At 46.6% G+C, this 12,500-nt stretch overlaps 2 protein-coding genes across 3 annotated transcripts in view; both read right to left on the bottom strand.

Moving 5' to 3' along the window:
* The window catches only part of LOC122342945 (NACHT, LRR and PYD domains-containing protein 12-like), a 510,774-nt gene that overhangs the window by 29,784 nt on the left and 468,490 nt on the right, over positions 1–12,500 (bottom strand).
* The window catches only part of kdm5a (lysine (K)-specific demethylase 5A), a 19,033-nt gene continuing 8,408 nt past the window's right edge, over positions 1,876–12,500 (bottom strand). The window contains exons 10-27 of one of the 2 annotated variants that reach the window (XM_043237159.1): positions 12,310–12,468; positions 11,787–11,968; positions 11,551–11,713; positions 11,351–11,470; positions 11,079–11,273; positions 10,277–10,458; positions 10,071–10,195; positions 9,852–10,002; positions 9,648–9,771; positions 8,831–9,186; positions 8,411–8,549; positions 7,799–7,978; positions 6,459–7,163; positions 6,260–6,388; positions 4,420–4,564; positions 4,117–4,337; positions 2,494–2,922; positions 1,876–2,423 (exon numbers count right to left, since the gene is read on the bottom strand). In XM_043237159.1, the coding sequence (XP_043093094.1) occupies positions 2,211–2,423; positions 2,494–2,922; positions 4,117–4,337; positions 4,420–4,564; positions 6,260–6,388; positions 6,459–7,163; positions 7,799–7,978; positions 8,411–8,549; positions 8,831–9,186; positions 9,648–9,771; positions 9,852–10,002; positions 10,071–10,195; positions 10,277–10,458; positions 11,079–11,273; positions 11,351–11,470; positions 11,551–11,713; positions 11,787–11,968; positions 12,310–12,468 (3,918 nt within the window). In that variant the 3' untranslated portion in view covers positions 1,876–2,210. The remainder of the gene's footprint in view (positions 2,424–2,493; positions 2,923–4,116; positions 4,338–4,419; positions 4,565–6,259; positions 6,389–6,458; positions 7,164–7,798; positions 7,979–8,410; positions 8,550–8,830; positions 9,187–9,647; positions 9,772–9,851; positions 10,003–10,070; positions 10,196–10,276; positions 10,459–11,078; positions 11,274–11,350; positions 11,471–11,550; positions 11,714–11,786; positions 11,969–12,309; positions 12,469–12,500) is intronic. The other variant, XM_043237160.1, reaches the window with a different exon arrangement.

Here is a 12,500-nt window from a genome sequence, read left to right as displayed (position 1 = left end):
GCTTATGCCAAATTATTTCAATCATACCAATAACCCCCGACTCACTGGGCAAGGGGGAGGACTGTCGACCATATTTAATAAGTATTTTAACATTTTTGCTTTGCTATCAGATGCATACAACAGTTTTGAACTGCAATTGTTTCTTATGAATTCAGCAAATCCAGTGGCAGTGGCATTAATGTATCGCCTGCCAAAATTTAACAGACTTTCTGGGGACATTTGTTGCAAAATATGACACGCTCTTATTACTTGGGGATTTTAAGAAGTCTTGTGCACTCTTTTGATTGTAAACAAGTAGTATGGAAATAGAATTGTTGCATAATTACAAATAAATATATTATGATCTACAAATAAATGTAACGTGATTGACATAAACTAAGCACATTTACAAAATAAATAGAATGACATCCACAAATATATCTTACAATTCCACAAACATTAAATTCACAAATAAGATTAATATTAGACTTACTTTGGATAACCTTCACCATTACCAATTGATATTATTACCTTAAAGTCATCAAGCATATTCATGAAATTTAGACTTAAACACCCTTAATGGACCCAAACTCTGTAACAATCTCCCTAACACTGTTTAGGAGGCAGACACAATCTGTCCGTTTAAATCTAGATTAAAGACACATCTTTATTCCAGAACCGGCAACACTCCTCACAAAACACAATATATTCATTACATCATAAAAAGAATGGCATCTACGCTAATATTAGACTGGTTTCTTAATCTGTTTCTCAGTTTGTATCCAGATCAGATGATGGATCAGCACCAAGAGATTATGTTCATCAGTGACCAGAACACCTAGACCCTAGCACCGTGGAAAGATCACCCGATCCTGATATATACACACACACACACACACACACACACACAAAATAAGTCCTTTACACTATCTGACATAGCTGTATTTAAAATTGAACCGGAATTAAGTGCTGGGCGTCTGGTCAGAGGAGAAGTGGCCCCAACTAAGCCTGGTTTCTCCCAAGTTTTTTTTTCTCCATTCTATGTGGATGGGGTTTTGGTTTCTTGATGTTGTTGCCTTTGGCTTGTTTAGTTGGAGTGACATGGTGGGACAGCAGGACATGCATACAAAATACTGAAGGGCTCAAGTTTTGTTAAAACATTTGTGGACATATAACCTTTTGAATGACAGCAACACAGCATGGAAAACAATGGAAAGCCTATTGCCTTAGTATATATATAGTAGCAGTATTATTGTTTGTGGGCATTATGTTAAACAAACCCTGGCTTTTAACACTTGTTTTGCTAATTATTTGTCAAATTAAATGAGAATACACTGAGAACACAATCCATATATACATATGGATTCCCCACAGAACTTTCATCTGCCTTTTTCTTTGAATAACAAAAAAAACTGCACTCAATGAATTCTGGGACATTGTAGGGTTCAAAGTGTCCATCAAACGGGGGGCACATTTGATGTCGCTTTCAAATTACGACAGCCTTGTTAATGCCACAGTGAATTTGGACTTAAGTTGTGATGATTTTAGAGTCTGCACAGTTCAGTTTGGGACACAGCTATAGCGTTGGTGTACCTCCAGAAACAGGGTTGGGAAATCCTCCTCTAAGGCAAGAGGACTTCATCTAAACATCTGATTCAACTCACCAGCTGGAATATAAAAACTAAACTAGGTTCATTGTGTCCAATACAGAGACATAAAATATGCAGTGCTACAGGTCCTCCAGTATTGGTTGAAAAACCCTGGTCTTACCATTATGGTTAAGATAGATATGCTCAAGAATCTTACAGCCTCAAATAATATATTTTTTCTGAACATTACACAGAAGAGAAGGCTTTATTAGCAGTGACATTCACTATTAGACACAAACTTGACATGTATCATCAATCATCTTTCTTTATTTGACAAAAGCTGAGAAAAAGACCTCCCCATCATGAACTGCTTAAAATCCACGTACATAATAAATAGATTCACTAAATACAACCATTACATGCCCCGACCTCTGTATACTGAGTCCGAACAGGAAGTTCACTGCTGCAGGATCTCATGGTGATGCAGCAGATCAACTCTGGACTTGGGTTAGTAAGCTGGTATAGATTAGGTTTCCCCTGACCATGTTTGTCCAGTCTGGAAACATCAGGTAGCTCCTCCAGGACTACAATGATGAAGAGCTAATTCTAGTGGACACAGGAGGTGATGGTGTGTTTGTGAGGTTAACTGCTCTCCTGTGGGTCGCTCTGGGGCAGCGCTGGGACCGGTGAGGACATCACCACAGTCTCTGCTCCCACTGTAACAGCTCCTGCCACAGCTTTCCGTGAGCAGGCTGAGCAGATGTAGTCTTCGTTCTCGGCCATCTCACAGGACACCCCCACACACACCTGATGAAACCACTCGTCACAGCCGCCGTCACACTGCACCCAGTCCACCTGAACAAAGAGGAAACACACTGAAGGAGCTCTGTTAAACACGCCACAGATTCAGCAGACGCTCACTCACCTTATCCTTGCAGGGCCGCTGGCAGTTCTTAGCGGCGCAGACGGCGTTCTCATCGTTGGAGTCCTCTGCTCCGGACCAGTCGTACTTGGAGGGAATGTCCAAGATCTTCCGGCTCTTCTTCTCCAGCCCCTCCTTGGGAAACTCAACCTTGGCCGCTGCCTTCTCCTTCCTCTTGCGCTCCTTCTCCTCTTTAGCAAGACGCTTGGCCAGCTGCTTCAGCTCACGGGACTTGTCCGGGCTCAGCTTCAGCTTCTTCTTCTTGGGCTTTAGCTCAAGAACCCGTTTGATGTCTTTAGACTTGGAGCGTCCCTCCAAGCCGCCCGTGGCCAGAAGCAGCTGCTGCTCTGCTCGCTCTAGTTTCCTCTTCCTCTTCTTCTCCGCGTCCTTCACCTTCAGCTTGAGGGGTTTGTCCAGCGGTGCATCCTCAGGCTGCAGAGTGCAGCAGCGTAAAGAGGTCAATGAGTGGACACAAGAAACACAAGCATGTGCAGTGACTTAGATTATTGTAATGCTTTATTGGGTGGTTGTTCTGCACGCTTAATAAACAAACTTCAGCTAGTCCAAAACGCAGCAGCCAGAGTCCTTACTAGAACTAGGAAGTATGATCACATTAGCCCGGTTCTGTCAACACTGCACTGGCTCCCTATCAAACATCGGATAGATTTTAAAATCTTATTAATTACCTATAAAGCCCTGAATGGTTTAGCTCCTCAATACTTGAGCGAGCTCTTATCACGTTATAGTCCTGCACGTCCGCTATGTTCTCAAAACTCTGGCCATTTGATAATACCTAGAATATCAAAATCAACTGCGGGCGGCAGATCCTTTTCCTATCTAGCACCTAGACTCTGGAACAATCTCCCTAACTCTGTTCGGGAGGCAGACACACTCTCCAAGTTTAAATCTAGATTAAAGACACATCTTTTTAACTTAGCCTACACATAACACACCAACACACTTTTTATTATTCAAATCCGTTAAAGGATTTTTAGGCTGCATTACTTAGATTTGCTGGAACCGGGAACACTACTCCTAAAATACAATGTACTTGTGACATCGTAAAAAGAAAGGCATCTACGCTAATATTAGTCCTGTCTCTTTCTCAATCTGTTTTCACAGTTTGTATCCAGACTAGATGGTGGATCAGCACACAGAGATTATGTTCATCAGAGACCAGAAAACCTAGATGCGCCCGTCGACAGATCACCAGATCCTGATGCACACACACACACACACACTAAGTCATTTACACTACCTGACACAGCTGCGTTTAAAATTGAACTGGAAGTTAAGTGCTGGGTGTCCGGTCAGAGGAGAACTGACCCCAACTGAGTCTAGTTTCTCCCAAGGTTTTTTTTTCTCCATTCTGTATGCATCGGGGTTTTGTTTCCTTGCCGCTGTCGCCTCTGGCTTGCTTGGTTGGGGACACTTAACTTCTAGTGATTTAACGTTGAATTGATTACAGAGACCGTCTCTGTATTTAATAAGAAATTGTTCACTCTCTTCATTATACATCCCTGTCATTGTACTCTTCTACATTATACTGTACAGTGCTTTGATGCAACCTGTGTTGTTAAAAGCGCTATATAAATAAAAATGATTGATTGACTGCATATCTCTCACCTCCATGACCTGCAGGAACTTGTCTTCTGAGGGCGGGTGCGTGGCCTGCAGGATCCTCCAGATGTGCTGTGTCTCATCTAGAGACACTTCCAGCAGGTCTCCCTCCATCATCAGCTCCTCCAGCTGGGCCTTGGCAGCCGGAGAGAGCTCCAGCACCGGAGGCTCCAGGCTGCGCGGCACCAGCGGCGTCTTCCTGGGCTGCTTGCGCGGCGCCGCCGGGTCTGAGGAGGTCAACAGAGATCCGGCTAGTTCAGGTCTACAGAGGCCCTTTTGCTCCTGTGTAAGTGTGTAGTGGTGTCTTACTCTGAGGACAGGACTTTGAGGCAGAGGAGTAGGCGTGCTCAGCGCAGAAAGAAGGCGTTGTCGGCCACATGTGACTGACCACCTCCTCTGACTTCACAGGAATCTCCTCATCACAGAACAGATATGGCTTCACTTCTCCTGAGTCCTGAAGAGAAACAGACCCAAATGAGACGAGCAGCAGAAAAATTCATTCACACAACAATCAAGTTTCCCAGAGCTCAGAACTTTCACCTAAGTCTAAAAACAGCATACTGAAGGAAGTCTGCCAAAGCAACAGCTTGTGTAATGTTTTACTCTGAGATGTAATAGTGTGGATAAGCACACCTGCTTCTACATCGCTGCCTGCTTGGCCCCGCCCACTCAATCTACATCACTGCCTGTTTAAAAATTCAAAGATGATACTGTTGACAATATTGGATCTGACAGTAATATCACAGCACAACTGTGAATAACTCTTTTCATTATGTAATCACTATTGCTTTGTCTGTTAAACAGACTGTTTGATATTTACCAAATATTTATGCCTTTTAAACCTACCTAAACTGCAGCAGCATCCATTTTAATAATGTAGCTGTCAAACACACAACTAGTAGCTAATCATAGAAATCTACAACACTACACATCTATTCAAACCGAGTTCTGAGGGAGGTTAAAAACGGGGTCAGAAAATGGCTTATTACTTCTTGCTATTTAAATGTAAAAATCTACATTACAAGCAGAAGTTAAAAATATATATTTTTTAATGTTAAATTCTGAAAAAACAGAGGTGCTAATAATTGGACCTAAAAACCCCACATATAATAATCTAGAACACAGCCTATCACTTGATGGCTGCTCTGTTAATTCTTCATCATCAGTTAGGAACCTAGGTGTGCTGTTTGACCGCAATCTTTCCTTTGAAAATCATGTTTCTAGCATCTGTAAAACTGTGTTTTTCCATCTTAAAAATATATCTAAATTACGACCTATGCTTTCAACCTCTAATGCAGAAATATTAATTCATGCGTTTATGACCTCAAGGTTAGATTATTGCAATGCTTTATTGGGTGGTTGTTCTGCACGCTTAATAAACAAACTTCAGCTAGTCCAAAACGCAGCAGCCAGAGTCCTTACTAGAACTAGGAAGTATGATCATATTAGCCCGGTTCTGTCAACACTGCACTGGCTCCCTATCAAACATTGAATAGATTTTGACTACAGAGACCGTCTCTGCATTTAATAAGAAATTGGTCACTTTCGTCATTATACATCCCTGTCATTATACTGTACAGTGCTTTGATGCAACCTGTATTGTTAAAAGCGCTATATAAATAAAAATGATTGATTGATTGATATATAAAAAAGGCAGTCTATGACCCCTTTAAGATGATCTTCATCAGATGAGGCAATGACTGACCATTAGGGTTGGGCAAAGCATGAATTTCACTTACCACATAAACAGAGACATGACTGAGGATGTTGAGTAATTACCTGCGGATCCTGAGAACCTAACATCTAATCTTGTATTTTGTGTGGTAAGTACTGCTGCTCCACAGTATTACAATCATGAATCTCAAAAGTGAAAGTAAAAAGCAATCAAAAGCAGTTTCACTGCCAAGCATAATAGCGGCACCCTGATGATCAAATTTATATACAGTACTATTAACCGATAATAAAACTGCAAAGAAAGAATGCCATTGAAAAAGTTGAAAGTATACCATTTCCTTCCATCTCATATTCATTCCCTTCTGGGTTTCCGTAGTTCACACAATTTTCTTTCTGAACACTATTGAGATTGTGGGGGATCATCTATCGGCCCAACCATACTGACAGTGTGTGAAAGTATCAGTGTTTCACGTACCTTGACGTCATATCCATAGGTCTCTCTGATGTCCTCGTCTGAGTCCGTCTCTTCATCGTCATAGTCCATGGAAGGTCGTGGTGAGGTGGCCCTGCTGAAGCCGGCCTGCTGAAAGGTCTGGATGTGCCCCTGGAAATGAACGCAAGTTAGTCTTGGAGCGCTCTTATTAGATCAGATCTAAGTATCTGAAGTGACGTGCCTGCAGGTCGGGGTTGGCGGCCGCCTTCTGCAGCTCGGCGTTGATGATTTTCTCCGTCTTCTCTCTGGCGGCGAGCTCCACCATGCGCTGGCTGAGCACCGAGAGCTTGGCCAGGGCGGAAGAGAGCTCGTCTGTGGCGAGGGCCTGTCGAGCGCGGTCCTGCCAGCCCATGGCCCTCTCGGTCAGGCACTGCAGCGCCTCTCCTTCGGGCAGCCGCACCGGCAGCTTTTGCAGCGACACCAGCAGGGACAGGATGGTCTCCAGCCGTGGCCGCCTCGAGCGCTGACACAGAGGACAGAGGAACTTGGTCTCTTTGCTGCCAGACACCAGCTTCTTCTGTGAGCCGGCTTTGGGCAGCGGCACGCAGGCGCCGTGGAACCAGTCCCGGCACAGCTCGCACTGCAGCATGAAGCCGCCGGCCGTCTTGCGGCACAGGCAGAACTTGACCTCCTCGATGCGCTCCACCAGGGCCATCTTGGCCAGGTTTGCGGCGCGCAGCGAGTGGATGGCCTCCAGCTCCTGCTGTTCTCGAGCTTTGAAGGCGGCCACCACTGCAGCGGGATCACGTGTGTCCTCCGCACTGTCCTCCAGATCGCTCAGAGCCTCCAGCTCCAGGCCACGCTCCTTCTCCAGGAGCTCTTTCACACGCTTGCGCTTGCTCTTGCTGGTGCCATAGACGCCGATGTCCACACGTGGACTGAGCACCTAAAGAGAATGATCACAGGTGAGTAAAGGAGCTGATTCTAGCGTTTGGATGGAGTGGAGTAATCGTTTAAATTAAACCATGCTTTTCCCACTAACAGAAAGATTTAATCATTAGCTAACTCGCACATGAGTGCGATTTTCATGTTTTTCATGTTTAATTCTGTAAAGCTGCTTAATTTGAGGCTAATTGTTGCATAAAGTACTATATAAATAACACATTTGGCTTTTACTGGAGTACGTATCAAACATCCACATCACTGCAATCTGATGCTTTGTGAACTGCTGCTTTGTCATGTTTATTTCATTATGGAGAGGAAAGTGCAGCACATATTCATCCCAACACCGCTCTGAAGGTTCAGGTTTGGTTGTGTTTGTTCTGAACCGTTGGGTGTCTTCTCTTAAATTACCTACAGTCCTGCTTTACAGCACCATACTGGTCAAACCACATTACTGTAGGGTCTTCAGGTTATACAAGACCAAACCACTACTTTACAACAAATATTCAGCCACAATTGTTTTTACTGATGATGTTGTTGATATTGTTGGCTAATCAATTCAAGTTTAGTGTGTGTTGAGGTCCTCAGGAAGGTGCAGCCGTTCTAGTGGTGTGTGTGTTTGTGTGAGCTCTCTCTCACCTGCAGCAGGGTGTAGGTGGAGTTCTTCTTCAGGAAGGTGCGGGCGGTTCTCTCTCTCCAGGCTCTGGCTGAAGCCACCTGTGACTCCACCTGTGGCAGGGCCTCTAATCTGACGGGGATGGAGCGTCCTCTCGCTAACAGAGCCTCCAGCTGCTCCAGGTAGGCGTAGTTACTGCCGTTCTACTCATAAAGGGATGGAGACACGGGTCACATGACAGTAAAGGTGAAGCATCTCTGATGAGACAGTCACATACCCCTGATCTCTTTGGAAACATCTCTGAACTAGCATGTGCTGTTCAAACATCAGTCATATGACCCCTATGCTGTCTAGATCAGGGGTTCTCAAACTCTTTGGGACCAGGGACTCTTTACACGGTCGAAAGGACCTCCGTAAAGACTACATTTTGTAGTCTTGGTTTCTGTAAGAATTTCTGTTTTAAAGGCATTTGTCATTTTTATGATTACATTTAATCTTTCCAGACTTTTATGATTGCAGAATCTCTGCCAATATTCAGAGACTTTCACTTTCCCCTGATAAAGCACTGCTGATGAGTAGTTTGTTGTACTCCTCATTCGTAAGTGTATGAATGTAAACAGACATGTTTCAGTCACCTGAATGGCCTCCACTCTAGCTGTCCACTCTTTAGCTTTGTGTAGGGCGTCTCTGAGGGCCAGGACATTGGGCAGGTACGCTGGAATATTCTTGGCCTCCATCACGATGCTCTCCAGCGTCAGGAGACTGTGACGAGGCCTTCAGAGAAACAGAGCAACGACAGTCATCCACCACAGAACTACACACAAGCCTGGAGCCCAGAAGCAGCACAGCTATATCTGTACCAACAGACTACAATACAGTACGGGTCAAAATATTAAATCATTAGGATATTAAGATCACGGTCCATGAAGATATTTTGAATATTTCCTACTTGGAATATATCTAAAATTACTTGGTAATATAAACGCTAAGAACTTCATCTGGAAAACTTGAAAGGTGATTTTTTTTCAATCTTTCTGCCTGATGATGATGGTCACCTGGCCTGCAGACAGGCTCTGGCCCGCTCCTCCCAGTGCTCAGACAGGGTCAGCAGCTCCTGCAGCTCGGCCATGGCCTTCTCCACGGCGTGGTGCGGTGGCAGACCCACGCCAGAGTCGATGAGTCGCTTCATCAGCTCCAGGGTGAGTCTGTGGGGCTCGGCCAGGGTCAGACGCACCTCATCCAGCCAGCGCGCCTGCTGTAGCTCCTGCTTGAGCCGGGGCAGCTCGGGCAGCTCCAGCTCCAGCCCTGAGCCCAACTCCAGCAGAGCCTGCAGCTTCCCAGAGTCAGGGGTGCTGTCGGCCAGAGCTGCCTGAGCCCGCTCATGGAAGTGCTGCACGCTCTCCAGCAGCTCCTGCGCCACACACACACACACACACACACACAGGGGTCAGACTTCACAATAGAGCAGGAACACACAGGTCAGACCTCACAGCAAAGCAGCAACACACACTCTTTCTCTGTCTCTCACTCTCACACACACACACACACAGGACTCACCTTGACTTATCGAGCCTGGCTGATGACACAGGGCAGGACACACACACTCTCTCTCTCTCTCTCTCTCTCTCTCTCTCTCTCTCTCTCTCTCTCTCTCTCTCTCGACACACACACACAGGACTCACATTGACTTATCGGGCCTGGCTGATGACATAGGGCAGGACACACACACTCTCTCTCTCTCTCTCTCTCTCTGACACACACACACACACACACAGGACTCACCTTGACTTGCCGGGCCTGGCTGATGACACAGGGCAGGACACACACACTCTCTTTCTCTCTCTCTGACACACACACACACACAGGACTCACCTTGACTTGCCGGGCCTGGCTGATGACACAGGGCAGGCGGTAGAGCTGCTCCACAAACACCTTCAGCTCCTCCACCGTCAGCTTGCTGCGGGCCCTCTGTGTGCTGCTCTCAGGACGCTCTCTTCTTGAACACACACACACACACACACATTAGGGACCTCACCGTACAGGTGTGTCAAGCACGTCTGGTGTGCTGTGGCTGACCTGTGCCTCTGCTTGTGGCTGAGCAGCAGCTGAGCTACAGAAGAGCAGGTCTCTGCCTCCTTCACAGTGTCTCTGAGGCTGCGCAGCAGACTGTTCTCGGGGTACTTCCTGTCCTCGGCGTCCTCCAGCAGCACCTTCAGCTCGATCAGATCTGTGGAGTACCACAAGCATTTAGACCCTGCGGAGGGCACTACAGGGCCACTCGAAGCGATGTCTGACCTTTTTTGCTCTTGCTATCAGCTGCCAGTGCCTCTGTAACCCTCCTGGCCCAGGTGTCATAGGACTGAGCTCGACACTTGACCCCGTGGAGCATGATGGGAAACTCGTCCAGATCGTACCGGAACCTGTGAAATACACACTCATTACCCGGCTCGTCACTGATGGAGCTATACAGTGTGTGTGTGTGTGTGTGTGTGTGTGATTACCGCAGACACTTGTTGCTGGTTGCGCAGCTGCACAGGTCTCCTGCGTGATGCAGACACACCAGTCTCTGTGGGCAGCAGCTGCAGGTGAGTGCTGACAGGAAGCAGGTGGTCTTGCACTTCCAGCACTGCCTCTCGTCATCAGGCACCAGCTCAAACACTTCCTGCTCCGAGCTCAGAACGCCCTGAGGACCAGGAGCACACACACATATGACAAAAATCTCAATTGCACTCATAGTATGTCAATTATACATCGGATTGGTTTCTTCTTCAAATAAAAGTAAAATAATGCATGGTATTATAATGCTATACTAAAACTAAAATGGACACAATGCAAAAAAATGATCAAAATAGAACAGCACAAGCACAAAGAATAATTGGATTTTGAACAAATAATTGCTGATTTGATTAATTATATGCTACTATCTATAGTCATATATGGAACTGATCAACAACTTCAGTTGTTCTGAGCAGAATATGAAGCTCCTCAGAAGATCCCACGGTAATCTTTACTGTGCGGTGAACTCAAACACTTCTCGCTGGATCTCACAGTAATCTACTTCCTGAGTAAAGCCGTTCTAAACATTGCAGTCCGAGCTGTTACGTGGCCCGAGAAACGGGATTGTGTTCATTTTTGTTTTGTTTGCCATTTGATGTTTCTCGTATGCCACAGAAACAGCAGCACGAGTTGAACAAGGTGGTGGTCGTGTATTGTGGGGCCTCACAGAAAACGCACTCTGGAGCAGATAGCTTCAGGAGGGAACTGATTAATGTTGGTGGTGTGTGTGTGTGTGTTCTCTCTCACCGTCTCCTGCACGGCTGCTCTCAGTCGACTCTCCTCCTCGATCATCTCACTGAGCTCTCGCACCACAGCCGCCGCCAGCTCCACGTCCAGACTCTCCGGATCCGCCGCCATCTTACACACCAGCTCCTCATGGGAGAAGACGCAGTAACGCTGCAGGCGCCGGTAATGAGCCACACACTGCCGACCTAGGGGCAGCTGCGTGCACACACACACACAGCTGAGCTGGGTCTTACTGAAGTGTTGATTTACAGAGGGATTCTCAGAGGACATACCCAGTCGGCGGTGCAGAAGTTGACAGCCTCAGCGAAGTTGTAGCCCTGATTGAAGCCGCTGTGATAGGCTCTGGGGAAGGTGACCACAAACTCTCCCGCGCACTGATTGGTCCGATACACCTGTGTGAGGAGGAGGAGGCCGGTCAGTGACTGCTGCACGGCCAAACGTCTCATTTCTAGTGTGTTTTAGACCTCTGTACCGGCACGCCATGCTCCATGAGGACGTTGGGGTTCATCAGGGTCACCAGCTGATGCAGGAGGTCCGGCTGAGAGTCGAAGAGCTCCGGAGCAACCTTCTTCATGACGGCTTCCAGCTGCTCAGCGGCGTGCGCGGGCACACCGTACCAGGTCTTGGGCTCACCCCTGCTCACACACACACACACACAGACTGGTCACACGCTCACGCAGCGGCAGCACGCGGCTGAGCAGCACTCACCAGTGCAGGTAGTTGATGGAGTAGCTCCAGTGGTCCTCGATGTGCCAGCAGAAGGAGGAGAAACACATGCCCACGTAGAGCCAGGGCAGCTTCATGCCACTGATGTCTCCACTGATGTGCGTCAGAACCGACTGCTCCAGCACCGGCATGTTGTTCAGGTTCCAGCCCGAGCTGGCGTACTCCTGCACACACCGCCACGCTCGTATATGAAAGACTGGATGATATATAGGCTACTGTGTTCCTAACTATACGCCAACATTTACTTGCCATATAGAACTGTGGAAGAAAAATAAGCTTCGCTGGATTTAAGATCATTCCACAGAATTCAGAATGTTTTTACAGTAAAAAAAAAACAAATAAAAAAACACTACGACCTCAGTGTCGTTGAAATGAGATCAACGGTTTACAGAATGAAACAATAATAATTTATTTTACATAGCTATCAAAAATCTATGTTCAAGTGGTCTTTTGAATTTTGTACACTTCTTCATGAGTTGTAGCCGTGTGAAACGAAGCGTCTTACATCCTCGTCTCCAATGAGCTTTCTCTTGCCGTCTCTCACTGGGAATCCACTGCCCACGTCTTTGGAGCTGATATCAGCCCCGTACTCCACGATCACGTCCTCCTCGATACTGCTGACCAGACGCCAGAACTCCTTCTCCACCAGCTCCGTGGGCACCATCTGACACACACACACACACACACACACACACG

The sequence above is a fragment of the Puntigrus tetrazona genome, chromosome 4, assembly GCF_018831695.1.
Source record: "Puntigrus tetrazona isolate hp1 chromosome 4, ASM1883169v1, whole genome shotgun sequence".
Lineage (NCBI taxonomy): Eukaryota > Metazoa > Chordata > Actinopteri > Cypriniformes > Cyprinidae > Puntigrus > Puntigrus tetrazona.
The sequence above is the reverse complement of the archived record's forward strand: the minus strand, read 5'-3'. Positions and strand labels throughout refer to the sequence as shown.